General features: G+C 40.4%; 3 protein-coding genes across 3 annotated transcripts; 2 read left to right on the forward strand and 1 right to left on the reverse strand.

Moving 5' to 3' along the window:
• Positions 1-8,666: 8,666 nt before the first annotated feature.
• On the reverse strand, positions 8,667-9,403 carry LOC121785262. The gene is made up of 2 exons (XM_042183650.1): positions 9,341-9,403; positions 8,667-9,194 (listed from the first exon to the last, which is right to left on the reverse strand). Exons 1-2 carry the CDS (start codon positions 9,401-9,403, stop codon positions 8,667-8,669), a joined length of 591 nt encoding a protein of 196 aa, XP_042039584.1.
• A 1,848-nt stretch (positions 9,404-11,251) lies between these two features.
• LOC121785393 (ribosomal RNA-processing protein 14-like) lies at positions 11,252-12,485 on the forward strand. Its single transcript, XM_042183807.1, has one exon. It carries the CDS (start codon positions 11,332-11,334, stop codon positions 12,310-12,312), a length of 981 nt encoding a protein of 326 aa, XP_042039741.1. The 5' UTR covers positions 11,252-11,331; the 3' UTR covers positions 12,313-12,485.
• Positions 12,486-13,919: 1,434 nt separating this feature from the next.
• Positions 13,920-18,743, forward strand: LOC121784733 (receptor-like protein kinase FERONIA). Its single transcript, XM_042182950.1, has 6 exons — positions 13,920-16,604; positions 16,847-17,133; positions 17,459-17,594; positions 17,678-17,814; positions 17,916-18,039; positions 18,139-18,743. The coding sequence occupies exons 1-6, from the start codon at positions 14,099-14,101 to the stop codon at positions 18,501-18,503; spliced, it is 3,555 nt and encodes a 1,184-aa protein (XP_042038884.1). The 5' UTR covers positions 13,920-14,098; the 3' UTR covers positions 18,504-18,743.
• The last annotated feature ends 276 nt before the right edge of the window (positions 18,744-19,019 follow it).

The raw sequence follows: 19,019 nt of genomic DNA on the forward strand, positions 1-19,019 counted from the left end.
GTTAATAATAATTTGTGTTTAGTTTTACTTATTTAAAATTACTTACATTATATAACTAATTCAATTGTACTACATTTTATTGCTTGTACTAAATTTTTTTGTAGAAATAAAATATAGATCTAATACAGTGTCAGTAATCAATACTTGTCTTCTAGTTAAGAAGGAATAATATTTTAGTATTAAATTATATAAAATATATATTATTTGTAAGTGAAATATAAAATTGACAGTAAAATTTACACCATCAATTATTGGATTATATTTGATAACAAGTATAGGTAAAATCAATGACAATTCATAAATCTAAGTTGAGAAATAATATGTTACATATCTTATGTGAGCATCTTATATATATGAGCACTATCATCCTTTGTTACACATTTATCATCATTGATTTTATATATATAATTTATTTTGATTTTAACTATTAAAAAAATAATCAAAAGTAAATAAAAATTGAATCTAAATGTAAAACTAAATTAATAAATAAAAATATATTGTACTAATCTTAAAACTAAAATAGAAAAAACACCTCTTCTTAATCTAACAACGACTTCCATCTCTTATCCAAGAAAATCATCTAACACACATTATCATATTATTATAAATAATAATTTATGTTAACAGAAGTATAATTCTAATAGGTGTTCTAAAGGGGAGTTCATGTTTGAGAGGAGCTCTCAGTTGGGCTTCATCCTTAGCTGTTTTATGATGAATTATGTGTTTATTACATTCGTTAGACTTTATTGTAATCGGATATACCAAAAATCTTTTTCTACTAAAAAAATAAAAAAAAAAATCTTTTTTCATAAAATGGTCCAACTGAAAATAATGTAGTCATATTTTTTTTATTTATCTATGTTATAGTTAGTAAATACATTGACATATGAAAATAATATTACAGAAAATAAATAAATTAGTAATAAAATTTATTTATTATTCTCATATGTAATACATATTGTGATTTTTATTATAAGATCAGTTGTAACCAAGTGTTCAACTAAAACCCAAATATATCTAATCCTCCATCGTTCGATTAATAGAAAATTAATTGAATGTCAAACTGAATCTCTATGTAATTCTAGGTTCAACTAAAAAGTATAATTATTCAATTTAATCTAGAATCAATTAAAATCTGTTGTCGTTCAATTAATAACCTAATATAATTTAATACTATCAATTAAGATTCATAATAACAAAATTTGTATAGTGATAATTTTATTTTCAAATAAAAATAAATCCAAGTGAAATCTCCAAATTTTAATTGAAATGATGACCAATTGAAACTCTTAATCATTATATTAATTTCAAATTCAATTAAGACTCATAATAAGTAGTGAAAGTGAAAAATTAGTTAAATAAAAAACAAATCAGAATAATTAGTGAAAGAGAAAAGGACGTATGACTCTTGTAATTAATTAAAAGACTTAATAATGTAAAAACCAAAAACATAATATCACTAAAATAAATGATTAAGGGTAACAGAGTAAAAACATTCGAGTATTGAATGACACAATTAAATTATTAATGTTTATTTTATATATATTTACAAAAATATCCTTTTATGGCCAGCCATATTATGGCTGCATAGCTTTATCCTACAACATTAACCTACACATTTTAGACCTCAAGTACGCTTTTGAATGCGGTAAATATCGCATTCTGTTATAATGTACTATGTCACCGACAATTAATAATATCCTTCCCATAATTGCAAAAAAAGTGCTTAGAGCATCTCCAGTGGGCGGATGTCCCACTAGGACTTCCCAAAAACACCTCATGCCACGTCACTAGGACTTCTCATCCCACTGCCACGTCACTAGGACATCCCCTTCACAATCCGTCCTTCCCATTGCCCTTCCCACTAGGACTTCCCGCAATAAAAAAAAAATCACAATAATGTAATTACGTAAAAACGGAATTATAATTTTGACACGGAATACGGGAAAATTGCAAATGCTTCATTAAAAAAAATTACATAAAAAAAGAAAAAAATTACATAATAAAAAAGAAAAACTACATAATAAAATTTTTGACTCGGCTCACTCCTCGTCGTCCGTGCCGCCCTCGCCGTCGCCCGTGCCGCCCCCGTCGTCCCCGCCGCTAATCTCGGCGCCATCATCTCCAATGGGTGGCATGCCCAAATCGCGCCGACATCCATCGATGACATCCTTCAACATCCTTTTGTACACAGGATCTGTCGTGCTATGCCACCTATGCATGGTCCGGACCAAGCTAGTCGTTATCTGCGCGCGGGCGAGACGGTCGTACTCTTCTGGGGGAGCAGGGGCATCCGATTGGACCTCGAACGACCCGCTGCTGCTTCCCCTAGCATTCCGCTGCGCAGCCTTTTGCCCAATCGAGCGACGACGCCGGTGGGAGTCTGATTGAGGTAGCGGGGACACTTCCTCGGCTTCTAGGAGCTCGTGCGAACCAGCACTGCTGCTGTATTCACCGGAAGCGTTGATCTTCGTCCGCTTCTGCCAGCCCGATTCAAACCCCCACAAAACTTTTGGGAATCCTTCACCACGAGATAGGACTCCCACTGGTCGAAATCTTTGAACTTCAAAGATCTGTCGGGGTACTGCGCCAGGGCACGGTTCTTCACATCCTCCTCGGACATACTGTTGGTTGCCTGGCGGAGATTGTTTTGGTAGAGGCCGGCAAATCGACTAAGCTTAGGCCTCAACCGCTCCCACTGTTTCCGGCATTGTTCGGGAACGCGACTCTTCGCCCCAGCCGGTTTGTGTGTGAGGTAGGCTTCAGCGGCGCGATGCCACAGTCTGTCAATATGCTGGTTAGCACCCACATAGGGATCCTCGACTATTGAAACCCAAGCTTTCGAAAGCGCGACGTTTTCCCACACGCTCCAGACCGTCCTCTTTCCCGTCTCCTCATCATCCTCCTCCTCAGCCACCGTTCGCGAGGAAAAGCCCGTGGCTTTCCCCTTGCCCTTGCCCCTGCCCCTTGCCGCTGTCCCCACATCATCGGGAGTCTCCCTGATTGGAGATAGCCCCAACTCCTCAAAAGAGAAAGTTTCCACGCCGATGAACTGAGTCTCCGGAACAAAACTGGAGGGGGTATCAGTAGACAGCATATCGATAACCGGGCGATAGACATCGTCCGCTAGTGGTTCAGGGCCGCTGCCACCCCCTCCACCAGGCATGGTCTGCATCATCCCCGGCATCATCCCCGGCATCATCCCACCCATCCCATCATATTTGGGGTCATGCCCCCCATCCCCATCCCCATCCCCATCATATTTGGGGTCATGCCCCCCATCACCGCTGCCCTGGGCATCATACCACCCATCCCACCCATCCAATTGTACATACCGAAGTAAGGGGACATCATACCACCCATCCCACCCATACCACCATTGCCGGAACCATTGGCACATTTCCGCTAGGGTTTCCCTCCAGTTCGGCAGGAAACGTCGGAGTCAGCGACTCGCTCGTGCCGGGGGAGGTTCTGTCGTTCTCCATTAAGTAGAAATGAAATTTGTAGTAAAAGAAGAGAGAAACTTGTTAACACAAGTGGTGTGAATGAAATGACGGGCAACGAGCCGTATATATAGAGTTTTTTTTTAAAAAAAAATTAATACCAGACGTCCGACCCGGACGTCCGACCCACACCACAATGGCGGACGTCCGCCCGCCCGTCGCCCGCACGTCCGAGAACATCCGACTTCCTTACGGGACGTCCGTATCCTACCTTCCACGCCACAATGGCGGACATCCCGGTCGCCCGTCGCGGATGTCCGACCGGACGTCCGCCATTGGAGATGCTCTTAGCGTTTTAAAAAAATAATTGTATGCAAAAAATAACTTCCGACTCTCGAAAGATGACATGTCTCGTCGGATCACGCATGTCACGTACCAGACAAGACCTTGATGTTGAATACTCCCTCCGTCCGCCATTAGGAGTCCAATTTCTTAGCGGCACGAGTTTTAAGAAATGTTAAGAAAAGTGAGTGGAAAAAAAGTTAATGGAATATGAGTCACACTTGTATATATTAATTTTAAATGAAATGTGAGTGGAATGAGTTAGTGAAGTATGTGACCCTATTACTATTTATGGTAAAAGTGAGTCGGGACTCCTATTCGCTGATGGGCTAAAATGGTAAAATGGGACTCCTATTCGCAGACGGAGGGAGTATGATGTGAATTCTATGAATATCGGACAAGACCAAAATCACGCTTGCATTTTGAAATAGTTTTCGAGCATGGAAGATGTCATATTTCGACTGAATATGCACATACTTATTTACTACTCCACCGAGCATTTACTTTGATCATTTGTAAAGAGTTTAGTAGTTTACATATATACACTAGTTGATTTGAGAATTAGGGGATGTCAGCCAACAAAATTAAAAGCCCTCATCATCAAAGCAAATCATAAGGGCATCTCCAGTGACTTTCACCTAGCAATAGCCCAGCCACAAACTCCTCCTGCCACATCATCAGTACTAAAAATCATCTTGCCACATCATCAGGATAAGCAAATAGCCCAGCAATAGTCTAGCCACATCACCCCTAATTATATAAAACAAATAACTGATAATCACACAAAATACGAAATTAAATTTACGACACAGATACGAGAAAATCCAATTATTTTATTTAAATTTTAAAAAAAGTACATTTAAAAAAATTATATAATTAAAAAAACCCTCTTCTACACACGAATTACGGAATTACAAAATAAAAAATTACAATCACGCAAATACGGAATTAAATTTACGACACAGATACGGGAAAATGCAATAATTTTATTTAAATTAAAAAAAAGTAAATTATAAAAATATTACATAATTAAAAAAAATCTCTCTTCCACACACGAATTACGGAATTACAAAATTTAAAATTACAATCACGCAAATACAGAATTAAATTTACGACACAGATACGGAAAAATCCAATAATTTTATTTAAATTAAAAAAAGTAAATTATAAAAAATTTACATAATTAAAAAAAAATAGGCTAGCCGATTCTGGGCCTACAATGACGGCTAGCGGATCGGCTAGAGTCTGCGAATCGGCTAGAGCTCGCCGATCGGCTAGCCGGTTTGCCGCTCGCCGCCTACAATGGTTCGGCTAGCGACCGGCCAGCGCCGGGAATCGGCTAGCCGGTCCGCTACGACCATTGGAGATGCTCTAAGAACATTCTCTTTGTAATATTTTAAATACGAAATGGAGAAAATAAAATTTGTTAAAAACAAATTATGTGTGCACCTTGCAACCTTGGTCATGTTAGTGCTACATTATTCAAATCTAATTTTATCCATTAAATCTCACTTTCAAGGGTCCATTAATTTCAACAACAATATAAAAAACAAAAAAACCCTCCAAGAAATATGGAAAATAGGCATACATAGTCCAACAGCATTGTCGTATGTGATTTTGTCTACTAACAGCTTTTCAATGTGTGCATCACAGAAAGTCGAATATGCTTCCAATTAAGTTCCAACCACCAAAAAATTTCAACATAATTCTAGAATCACCTATGAGATTAGTGGTCTTTTAATTTCATGAATGTTAGACATTTTTTATTTAAAACTTGATGTTTGTCATGTGATTTCCATATGATTACTGTGATTATATTTTTCAAATTTGGTTGTCCAAAATGGGGAGGAGCTTTGGGTACAATTTAGTAATCATAGTGGAGTATTAAAATCGCAAGTACTAAATAATTAACAACCAAACAGTCTCTCTTTGGAGAATATATTCTTGGTCTCTAAAATTGGATAATTAAGCAGAATTCAATTATTAAGACATTTTTCTCTGATAAAAAATTGGGAGTTTTAGTCATTTCAAGTACGCTTTATAAATTTTTTTTTAGAATTAGAGTTGCATTTAGAGCATTAGCAGTGGCGCGGATGTCCCGGTGGACATCCCCGCGGACATCTCAAAAACACCTCCTGCCACGTCATACGGACATCCCACTCAGGATGCCACGTCATACGGACAACCCACTGCACAGTGGCGGACATCCCCAAGGACATCCCGACGGACTTCCCACAATAAAAATTCACAAATTAAACAATTTACGTAATTAAAATTTCGACACAAATACGGGGAAAATGAAACCACTTTACTTAAAAAAAACATACATAATTAAAAAAATACATAATTATTAAAAAAAACTACATTGTTAAAAAAACTGTCTTCTCACTCCTCGGATTCCCCGCCGCCAGTCCCCTCGTCATCCCCGCCGCCGCCACCCCCCTCGTCGTCACTCCCCAAAGACATGTCTCCGAACCCCAAATCGTGCCGCATACTGTTGATGATATCCTTAAGTGCCCGCTTGTAATGACGGTCGGTCGATTGGTGCCATTTGAGTTTGGGGCATCATCCCCAGCATTTGGGGCTTCGCGGCGGACATCGGCGTACTACCGCCGACGGAAAAATAAGGCGCCTGTGACTCGCTCGTGGCGGGGGAATCGCTATCGTGGTGCTCCATTGTTCTTCGAAAGAAAAGTATTTTAGAGAGAGAGACATACTCGTTAATACAAGTGGTGTGAATGAAATGAAGTTCAACGATACGTATTATAGAATTATTAAAAAAATAAATTAATGCAATAATCGGGACGTCCGTGCGGACGTCCGCACAGACGTCGCGACGGATATCCGCAGAACGCCGCAGAGCTCCGGTGTCCGCAGTGGATGTCCGTATCCGTGCCTCCCTTGCACAATGGCGGACGTCCCGCGCGGACTTCCGACACGCCGGTCGGAATTCCGCCGGGACGGGCGTCATTGCTAATGCTCTTGGATTGCTCACGGATGTACTAATTGTGATTGTATCTATGAATTTTGCTTGCCCAAAATTTTGGTGGAGTATTTATTTCATAAAACTAAAGGATTGGGTCCTATAAAAATGGGAAAAGTCGATTTTTTTTGAAGAATATATATGTGATTTTTCGCTAAAATTAGATGATAAAATATATTTTAATTAGTAAAACTATTACCCTCCAATAAAAATTTGAAAGTTCGAATATGTTAGAATTACCATTTCAAGGTAATGTTTACTTAAAACTATTAGAATTTTAAGCTTTTTTTGCCAATAAAAAATAGGACTAGTTTTATTACTCTTGTAATAAGATTTTTAATTTACTTTTTATCGCTAAATTTTATTCTTCGTACTCCCTCCGTTCCTCTATAGTTGAGTCGTTTTTTCATTTCGGGAAGTTCCTCCATAGTTGAGTCGTTTCTAAAAATGGAAAAAATCAGCATATTTAATGGTGATTTAGCTGGTTTAATTAACACCCCTTATCACAATTAATTAAGTTAATTGCACACTTTAAAAAACTATCCCCAACCCTAATTCTCCCTATCACACGCCGCATTCCCTATCTCTCTCTAAAACAAAAAAACGCTCCCCCTTCTCTTTTCTTCATCTCCTTCATCCTTAAAACCCTAGATCTAAAATCCGTCGCTGCCTCTGAAATTCGAACACCAAATCAAGGTTCCGCCCTCCTATTCTCACTCACAACGTCGATTGTACTATTCTCTCTCAACTCACGCGTCATCTATTCTCTCATTTCGCCGACCCCAAACAATGCACCGGTCGCACATCGCCAACGCAGACGATCGGAGACAGCCACGCAGGCCCCTCGCCGATGGTGACGGCTGGATTAACCCTCGCATCATTCGTATTCCAGCAACGTCGCGTGGTAAAGGGCGTATTTCGGCCGCTTCTCGGGGAAGAGGTCGTATTTCGGCCGGTTCCCGCCGTAGATCTCGAGAATCAGCCCGAGATGATGAATGGTTAATTCACCATCTATGATCGAACATCTGTCGTTCCTCCATAGGCGAGCCCGCCGGCAGCGTTGGCGACTCTCCCCCGACTGAAGGCGTAATTGGCGGTGAAGGGGGCGCCACCCCAACCAGATACATTGTTGGCGGTGAAGGCGGCGCCTCCCCGACTGGAGGCCTAGCTGGTGGTGAAGGCATTGCCACCTTAATGTCGGATGAAGAATTTAAACGGAGATATGTCGTCACCGAGGCTGGCAAGGCGTTGTGGGAGAAATGCAAGGCTAGCGATGAAGGCGATGCAACCTTAATGTCAGATGAAGAGTTTGTAAGGAGATATGTCGTCACCGAGGCTGGAAAGGCGTTGTGGGAGAAATGCATAAATCCGTAATATGGGTGAGATCTTTCTATATGCTTCATTTAACAGAATTGATTTCCAATTGTGATCTGTGATCTGTTATTACTGTAGTATGGGCTGTTAGTGTGTGTAATTGTTGATGGTGGATGTTTTGAATTTGGTTGGTGATGTTGTGCCTTTGGTTGGTGATGTTGTGAATTTGGTTGGTGATGTTGTGAATTTGGTTGGTGATGTTGTGACTTTGGTTGGTGATGTTGTGAATTTGGTGGGTGATGTTGTGAATTTCTATTTGTCAACTGTCATTGTTGCATCATTCACAACCTTAACACAAAATGCATCATTGTTGCACATTTACATCCTTTTACAAAACACAAATTGCATCATAGTTTCACATTTACATCCTTTTAAAAACACAAAATGCATCATTGTTGCATAGTGACAGTCAATTCAAAACACAAAAAACTAGCATGATATGTGCATTCATGTTCCTTCAATAAATGCATCATTCATGCACATTGACAGTCTATCCAAAAAACACAAAAGCTTCTTCTATACCTTCATAATCCTAAGGCTTGGGAAATTGTCTCCAATCCTTGGTTGCTCCCCTGGTCTCGCAGATAAGCAATTGCTTGCATAGCTAGCTCCACTGGAACTTCTAGATTCAGTGGAAGTTGATTTGTCCTCCTTAAATGTGCTTTCCCCACGTGGGGCAGCTTGTATCTGTTCTGACCCTGGACTTTCATAAATTCCATGTAACAGCCTTGAAGACTTAGGAAAACATTATCCAAAGTCTCTGGTTGTAATTCATGGAATGATTTCTCAACTGCATTGATTAAATCATCCACATTATTGCATGCAGTCTGAGTTTGTAGTGACTGTATTGCTCTGAACCAACCCAAATCATTCACATTGGTGTCAGGTGAGTTAGGTGGTTGTTGCACAATTGATATTGAGAAACCACTTTGTTGTGCAGCTTCTCTGAAAACTGGGTCATTGTCTTTGATGTGTGGTCTCGCGTTATCTTGTTGTATCTTGAGAACTTTAGTTGCCCCATCTAGCCACTTGGCTATGATGGCAGGCAATATCTGTTCTCAATAATGTGGCATGCATGAAATCATCATTTGCACAACATTACATCATTTATTAACAGTGTGTCATGAGAATGTAGGCTCACTAGTATGTAATGGCTGATGTGCATAAATTAAATGCATTAAAGAGATGCAAACATTACCTTATTGATCAAGCAATCCCTCACCACATCTGTTGTGATACTCTCTATGGGTTTTGTCTCCATAGTGCCTGCCTGTTTTTACTTGACCTCTTGGCTGCAACTTGTTTGGTAAAAGAAAAAATTCCAATTTTTCCATCAAACAACACTTCACCATGAACACCAAACAATGGCCTACAAACTGCACACATGAACATTATTTTTGATATGAACTTCTTTTTTACATGTTCTATGAGGTTCTTGCTCTCCTGGAGCAAGATAGAATCTCTGAGCTCCTTTAGTCATGTAGAACCACTTTTCATCAATATGTATAGTGTTGTGCATATTCAGGTTTTCATCAATATGTATAGTGTTGTGCATATTCCTGAACCTGATTTTGTTCAGGATTCTGTCAAGTTCTAATGATTCAACTGTGAATCTCAGTCGCAACAACTTGTTTGCCGCTGTTAGATTGGACTTAATGGCTGATGTGTGTGGTATAATCAGGCCATCCTTAACCCACATCCATACTGTTGTTTTTGAACAACCTAAACCCACTGCCACACTCAAGAGGTTGCACCTTTTGGAGAAATGCATACTGTTTAATAGATCAACATCCAGATTAGGGGTGGCAAATCGTGCGTGTCGGGTCGTTATCGTGTCGACACGATAACGACACGAACACGATAACAGCAAACACGAACACGACCCGTTAAGAAAACCTCAAACACGAACACGAACACGACACGAAATCCTCAAACACGAACACGACACGAACCCATTAACGACACGAACCAATTCGGGTCAACACGACACGATAACAACACGTACACGAGATGACACGATAACGACTCGATAACAACACGACCTGATAACGGTTAAACCTATTAAAAATGAAAATAATAAGAATTAATAATATTAAAATATTATTTGTTAACGGATAACACGAACACGTATTGTTAACGGATAACACGAACACGACACGAACACGACACGAAATTTTCGTGTCCTTAACGGGTCGACCCGATAAGGACACGAACCCAATAAGCTCTGACCCAAACCCATTATTTTCGTGCCGGTTCGTGTCGTGTTATCGTGTCGTGTCAAAAATTGCCAGCCCTAATCCAGATGCAGCCTTTTGGGGTAAGGCCTCACTTTTTTTACACTTACCAATTGAACTGATGTTCCTCGTTGTTGCTGTTTCTTTGCAGCATTCCACCACCTTGTATAGGTTTGCCGGGAGATTGTAAACTTCAGTTATGCTTCCTTAAGTGTGCCACGAGGAGGTACACCGCCCACACACCTTCCGATGATGAATTGGACCACTTGGTTCTTGAATTATGAGGAATACTCTTGGCGCCCCATTTATGAGCATTTAAAAGACTTCAACAGCCAAGGAAAGCATTTACTCCATTTGTTGGTTGAGATTTTTAATGTTTGAAGTTGGTGGATGAGTATTTATAGCAATGACTAGAATATGACGCCAGATTTCCCCCTATCAATTTTTTTTTTCAATTTCATGTACTGTTACAGCTCCTTTAGTGCAATTAATGTGAAGGGGCGCCAGTTTCAATTTAATTCCCCCTTTGTAAATTTAATGTACTGTTACAACACCAATGGATCAATAAAAAAAATTTCCTTTCTACTCTACTCTCTAGCATATGTGTACTATGCTCTCTCTTAAATTCAAAATTTAATTTTGAAGTTTTTGTTAATTAACAAAAGAATAAACAATTTATAAAATTGAATTTGTAACACAAATGATGTTTACTTTAAATAAAAATTTCAAATTAAAAATGAAATTCAAATTCAAAAAGTCCAACTACTTTTTTTACTTTATTACCTAACTACTTAATCCACTAAACATCATTTTCTTAGACTCCGTGCCCAAAAGTTCTGCCTCAACTGTACAGAACGGAGGGAGTAGCATAAAAACGCCTCTCCAAACCCTAATTTCATCATCACCACCGCAATTCGATCCAGTCTACTCAAAACCCTAATTCCACCACCGCCGGATGAAGAAGAAGAAGCAAATTTCCGCCGGCGGGCTCGACAGCGACCTCGCCTCGACGATTCATTCTCAGAGTGAGTTCTTCGATCATTTGATCGAGCTTATTCCGTCCAGATTCTACATTTCCACCGACGACGATTCGAAGCCATGGTACCAGGGACTATCCAAGGCGGCGAAGGCCTCTCTGAGGCTGAAGACGAAGGAGAATCTCAAGCTCGCGCGGCGCAACCGCTTTGACCCAGACGCGGAGCCCTCCTCAGCCGCCAAACTCCTCCAGCAGCTGGAGGACGGCGATTCTCCGTCCAAGGAGATCGATTTGGGAGATAGCGAGAAGAAATCGGTTACTTATGAAGAGCTGAGAGAAAAGCTGCGGCGGAAGATCGAGGCGCTGAAGGGGAACCGCGGAGAGAAGAGATTCGATGAGAAGAAGATGAGGAACGAGTGGAATAAGAGGAGTAGGGAGGGGGAGGGTAGTGAGAGAGAGAAGATAGATAATGTTGGTGATGGTGAGGATAATGATAATGATAATGATGATGATGGAGAGGAGATTATTGAGTATGGGAAGCTGAAATTGGGGGACGAAGGCGAGGGAAGGAATTCCAACAAGAAGAAGAAGTTGTCGAAGGCGCAGGAGCTGGAGAAGGCGAAGAAGAAGGAGGTGATGAGGGAGAATCCGAGCGTTGCGGAGAAGGAGATGTGGAAGGCTGCGGTGAGCAGGGCGATGGGGGTGAAGGTGCACGATGACGCCAGGCTAATCAAGGGGAGCATGAAGAGGGAGAAGAAGAGGAAGGAGAAGAATGCGGAGAAGTGGAAGGAGAGGGTGGGGACTGTGGAGAAGATGAAGGAGGAGAGGCAGAAGAAGAGGAGAGACAATATTGCGGGGAGGATCAATGATAAGAAGGCGAGGAAGATCGCCAAGAGGGAGAAGAAGTTGATGAGACCCGGCTTCGAGGGCAGGAAGGAGGGATTCATTACTAAGGAGTGAGATTTGTTGACTGTTTTTTATCTTTGGAACTCTGTCTTTTGATATGAAGTATCCATAGTGTTGGTTTTGAGTTTTTGAGATATTTTGCTCATTATCTTGCATTCATAGCTATGATTTTTCACATTTTAATATGAATGCATCGATTGGTTGAGAATCGATATATTATGTTCACTTGCTTCATCCTTCCCCTGTTTAAGCACTATTATATTCTAGCATTGCTGCATTTGATATTGGAGGTTTGTGTTTTTGTGGAAGTGGTGTAGGGTTCTTGATTTATCATATGCTTCCTTTAGAACTTGAATTTTTCCATATGAAGTATTCAGCATTTTAAATTTGAGCTGAGATATTTGAACTTGAATTGGCCTTGATGTTTCAAATTTGATTCTAATGACTGATAGGTCGAGTATGGATAGTGTTGGATTATTTTCAATATTTAGCTGGAAAGCTTGTGCTTGAATTTATTGGAGTGAGAGTCAGTAAGGTGCCATTTGCTTTATGTGATGCTCATTTCCTTCATCCTCCCCCTAGTTAAGCAGTGTATTTGAAGTTGTGTAGGGTTCTTCGAGGCCCGTTTAAGAGGTCTTTGTTACTAAAAACTGAAGCTTTATCATTTTAATTTTTAGTATGGTTGCAGTTGGATTAGTGTCATGGTTTAGTCAGAAAGCTTACAATTGAATAGAACTGCTTTGGCTATACTTGGTCTTTTTTGTGTGGACTGGGACTAATTGAAGTGCATTGCGTTGTGTAATGTTCGTTCCTTTCACCCTCCCTCGTACGTGAACAGTTCTTTCATATGCTTTCATTTGATATTGCTGGTCTGTGTTCATGGAACTGGGTGGGGGTTCTTGTTCTGATCAGGCCCTTAGAGATAGCCGGAGTTTCGTAGGGCCTGTTCAAAACTGCACTGATGCGAAAGAACACCGAACACTTTCTTTCTCGTCTCAGCACCAGATGTTATTGATGCAATTTGTCTTCTCATTCAGCTTATGTAGATTATCTCACTCAATTAACACATCTGAGTTTTGTGTGGGACGTGGAAGTTGATTTTGTTGGGATGAGGAAAATTGAAAATCTCGCAACCACCAAAATAGTTTGCGATTTATACAAATACTAATACTCCCTCCATCCACCATTAAGAGTCTCATTTTTTGGCGGCACGAATTTTAAAAAATATGAAGAAAAATGTGAGTGGGAAAAAATTTAGTGAAATATGAGTCTCACTTGCATATATTAACTTTAAATGAAATGTGAGTGGAATGAGTTAATGGAATATGAGTCCCTACTATCATTTATAGTAAAAGTGAATCGAGTATCCTATATATCGATGGACTAAAATAAAACAGCGAGACTCCTATTCATGGACGGGGTAACTTACAAAATTCACTCGGCTTGCACAAATAAGATTTTTTTTCAAACATTACTGTGTCGGTGCAAGATATTTTAAGGGAGTACTACACAATAATCACATAAAAAAATCAATAAAAACAAAAATTGAAACTTTTTTAAAGACATTTCAAATTACTCCAAATTCCAGTTCAACTGATAAGCTGACGTGGCTGTACAAGTGATAGAATAATTAATGCTACACTAGAAGATTCATTACGTGTTGTTACTGATGAAGCTACCATGAATATTCACATTGGTTAGGTGGTCAAAGACTCAAAAGTTATGAATGTGAGGCTGAAATCTGTTGAATTTTATTTTCACTTCGATCATTTCCACCAAAAAAAAAGATCAATCTCATCTCCGATCACATGTTTGATTCAAACTACTATTACAATTCTGAATGAGAATCGCGATTCTCTGCTTCCTCTTCACTCTCACCGGCGCCGCACACCATCCCGATCGCATTTCCATCAACTGCGGCGGCGGAGCCGCCGTCGTCAGCGGCAGAAAATGGAGCGGAGACGCTGCATCCAAAGGCTCCTCATCTGTCAAGCGAGAGCTGATCACAGCCGCCGATCCAGTTCCCTACAGCTCCGCGCGAATTTCTCGCTCCCAATTTTCCTACTCCTTTCACCTCACACCAGGTCAGAAATTCCTCCGCCTTCACTTCAATCCTATGCCGTACTTCCAAAGCTCCGACGATCTCTTCACCGTGGAAGCTGGTGCTTTCACGCTGCTAGCTAATTTCAGTGCTTCGATTACTGCTCGCGCTCTATCTCTCAGTGTTTTCTCTAAGGAATTCTGCATAATTGTACATGATAATCAGCCCTTAAGCTTAGTCTTCTCTCCCGAAACTGAGTATAACTACGCTTTCATTAATGGAATTGAGATTATATCAGTACCTCCCACTGTTGCTTACTGTCATGGTGGGGATTCCGGAGTTAATGTGCTTGGGCAAAAGTCTGTGATCTATGTCGACAACACTACTGCGCTTGAGAGGGTTTATCACCAGAATTTGAATTGGGGATGGGGCGATGTTGGCGGAATGTTTGGGGTTTGGGCATCGGATGTTGGGAAGAAGGGTGGTAATTTTAGGTGGAGAGTGAGGGTTGATGTTGGATTTAGGTATTTGATTAGGTTACATTTGTGTGAGGCTGTGATGAAGATGGATTTCACCCTTGTTATTGATGACATGGTTGCTTTGAGTGGCGCTGATTTGCTCCGGGAAGGGGGGAATCAGAGCTTGCTTTGGTATAACTATGTGGTGATGGTGGAAGGGCACAAACGTGAGGGTACGCGTGATATCTCTGTTTCTCTCGTCTCTCAACACACGCCGCTTCAAGGATTTGAAGTGTTCAAGCTAAGCAACCATGACCGAAGTCTTGCTAGCCCGAATCCTCTGCTTCCTAACCCTACAAGAGATTCGCCATCACAGATTATCCCAACTCTGGTAAATTCTCTTCTCGGTCGCACGAATGCTATTGCGACTGTTGTGTTTACTGCGATTTGCCTGCTGAATATCGTTGTCCATTTGCTGCTTAAAATGCGGGAACCTGACATGACTGAGATTGAGGAGGAAAGCAAGCCATTTTCCAGAGCAAAGCGTCTCTGCCGTACGTTTTCCCTAGCTGAGATCCAATCTGCCACGAACAACTTTAAGAGCGGATCTATCGCTGGAAAGGGTGGATTTGGTATTGTCTATAAAGGGTTTATGGATAATGGGAGAGAGATTGTGGCCATAAAGCGAGCAAAACCAGATTCCAAGCAAGGGGAGCTTCAGTTTTGGACCGAGGTGGAAACTCTTTCTGAGCTTCGACATGTGAATCTTGTTTCTCTTATCGGATACTGCAGTGAGCAAAAGGAAATGATACTTGTTTATGAGTATATGCCCAATGGGACATTGGCTGACCATCTGTACAAACTAGCCAGGAAAAACCTTGATTTTTATCCTCTGTCTTGGAAGGAACGACTTAAGATCTGCATTGGAGCCATTCGGGCGCTAGACTACCTTCACACTGGCCAGGGGATCATACATCGTGATGTGAAGGCTTCGAATATCCTGCTCGATGAGAAGTTTGTGGCTAAAGTTTCAGATTTCGGCTTAGCTAAAGCAGGAGGTTTGAGCGAGTCACAGAGCCAAGATAGCACGAATCTTAAAGGCACATTTGGATATATTGACCCGAACTTTTTTACAACTCGTAAACTAACAAAAGAAAGTGACATCTATTCTTTTGGTGTGGTGTTGCTGGAGGTATTGTGTGGAAAACCTGCAGTGGAGCCATTGAATGATGAAGATAAGCGTAGTCTAACTACGTGGGGCATAGATAACATTAGGAAGGGACGAGTTGATGATATTGTAGCTCCAAGTCTGAGAGGAGAAATATCACCGGATAGCCTGGCGACATTTTTGAAGGTTACAGAAAGATGTTTGGACGATGAACCAAAGAAACGACCAACAGCAGCGCTACTAGTGATAAAACTTGTTCGTGCACTTCAGCAGCAGGAGAAGGCAGAATCTTTAGTACAGGTAGAGAGGACTAGTGTCGAGGACGTTGTTTCGTCTGCAGATGAATCTCAGAATGAGAACATGAATTACTTGAGTCCAAAAGAGCAAGTAGATAAGGAGAATGATGAAATAAGAAGTGTTAGTGATGCATTGCCATGTATTGATAAGGATAGAACTAGCTTATCAATTGGCTCAAGACCAATGGCGCCTTCCTTTAGTGCGCAAACTTTTACATCACTCCAAAGAGAACAGAGTAACAACACAATGATGATTCGGGAAGAAAAAAATGGGAAAAAATCCATGATATCTAAGATATCACGAAAACTTTGGCCGTGGGATGCATTTCGGAAAACCAGGAAATCCTCAAACAAAGCGGACAGGGTTCACGCCTGGCAGTCAGGTATTTATATGGCTTTCATACTAAGTTATCATGGCACATGCGAAATTTCCTGCTAAAACATAAATTAAACGATGCAAACTGCATCTTACATACTTCAACAGATCAGGGTTCTATACCGAGTTGTATTCTAGTTATGGTCATTACTATGTATCTTTCATTTTATGTATCAATTATGTAATCAACTAGCTACCATTTTTCCTCACACTATTTCTTGCAATGTCTTGACGGGTATTACTTTGCAGCACCATTGTCACGTAGGACCATCAATACACCATCTGGAGGCAACACTATTACTAATAAGAAAATAGGTGGAATGAGTTCTACTCCAGCTGTAAGGATTTTCTCTTTTAAGGAACTGAAGGCTGCCACAAGAAATTTCCATGGTGATTCAGTTGTTGGAGATGGAGGTTTTGGAACAGTTTATAAAGGACGGATACATGAGAAGTCTAGTGCCAAAGAGGGAAGTGGATCCCTAGTTGCTGTCAAGAAGTTGAATCATCAAAGTATGCAGGGGTTTCAAGAGTGGCAGGTAATTTATCCACCATTCTGTTCAAGTAGTTCCAGAATTGGAAGACTTCTCTTTTGGCTTTGCATTAACATTGGAGATCTTGATAATTTTTACTACTTTCCAATGCATGAAAATTGAAATTAGGGTTGATGCCTAGGTGATATCTTTCCCCTCATATTGCTCAGAAAAATTAAATGTTTTTTGAGCCCATCAGAGACTAGTTGGTTCACACACACTCCATTTAAAGTAGCTCGTACTTCCTTTCGCTTGCCTATGAATTCCTCTTAGGTCTGAAAATAATGTTGTTTGTAATGGTATCTTTAGTTGTGTCAATTTATATTTGCAGGCTGAGGTGCAATTTCTTGGAAAACTATCTCATCCTAATCTGGTGAAGTTATTGGGATACGGATGGGATGATAACGAGCTTTTTATTGTCTATGAATTCATGGAGAAGGGAAGCTTAGATACCCATCTTTTTCAAAGTAAGAGATTACCTACTTTAAACTTATGAATTGTGTGCTAGACCTTGAGCTAGATAGCTAATTTCTTTTGTTTGCTTGGTTAGGTTCTCGTCCGCCACTTCCATGGGATATTAGGGTTAATATATTGATTGGAGCAGCTCGCGGACTGGCATTCTTGCATTCTTCGGACATCAAAATTATCTACAGGGACTTCAAGTCCTCAAATATATTGCTTGGCAATGTAACTATTCAAATTCCATTATGAAAGTTCTTTCTTAAACTGATTTTATAGCTGAAGGGACGTTCTGACGTTCCGTACTTTGTTCTGCTTCTTACTCTCAGTCGTACCATGCCAAGATATCTGACTTCGGCCTTGCAAAAACGGGTCCAGTCGCTGATAATACTCACGTGTCAACTCAGGTTATGGGAACACATGGTTATGCCGCACCTGAGTATGTGATGACAGGTATATATGCATATAGCAATTCTATGCAACTCTTTAATTGAATAAGGAAACAAAACTGTGGTTCACATTGATATCTGATGAGGCATTGATTTTGATCAGGCCACTTAACGGAAAAGAGTGACGTGTATGGATTTGGCGTGGTGTTACTAGAAGTGATGGCAGGTTTGCGAGTAATTGACAGGAGACGCAGCAGTGAGCAACAAAACTTGGTTGTCTGGATGATGCCGCGTTTGTCTGACCAGAGGAAGTTGAAGCAGATAATTGATCCGCGTATGGAGGGAAGATACGCCTCCAAGTCTGCAGCGAAAGTAGCCGAGCTCGCCCTCAGCTGTCTTGATATGAATCCTAAACGCAGACCCACAATGCAGCAAGTGGTAGAGACGCTGGAAGGTGCCGCCGAGACACCAAGTCCAAGACAGCCTAGAGTTCACTTCAGTCCTCAGCCTAGGTATTTGTCCAAATGATAGCTTCAGATGAGGATGTTTTAGCAAAGTGTAGTAAAAAGGAGGAAGAAGTATCGAGAAGATTCGAGGATGAAGGTTGAACGAAGACGACGCTTGTTAATCAGTTGGGAAGTTATAGCTGTTAGGCGGTTATGCTGACGTGGCAAACCGAATTAGTTGAAAGTCGCTACTATAGAAGAAAACGTTAGTACTACTACACGTTTTTGTGAAATAAAATTACTAAGTTGTTCTTCTCATAAACTCATTACTCACTTTTTATTAATTTTTTTTTAGTTTATGAGATGCATTATTTAAATCCTATATACTGTGTCAAAATCTAAAATCTCAACTGGGCCTGGAATTAGTGGACCACCCCAACAAATATTCAAATTTATAAATTACTTAAAAAATTGTTAGTACATTTACACTGATTAAACATATTGTATTCAATCTCAAAGTTAGTTAAATTGAAATTATGAAATAACCAAACTAGGTGAAAAGGGTGCACACCAGAACATCCAAAAATCCAAGACCAAG

The sequence above is a fragment of the Salvia splendens genome, chromosome 21 (assembly GCF_004379255.2).
Source record: "Salvia splendens isolate huo1 chromosome 21, SspV2, whole genome shotgun sequence".
In the NCBI taxonomy this organism is placed as follows: Eukaryota; Viridiplantae; Streptophyta; class Magnoliopsida; order Lamiales; family Lamiaceae; genus Salvia; species Salvia splendens.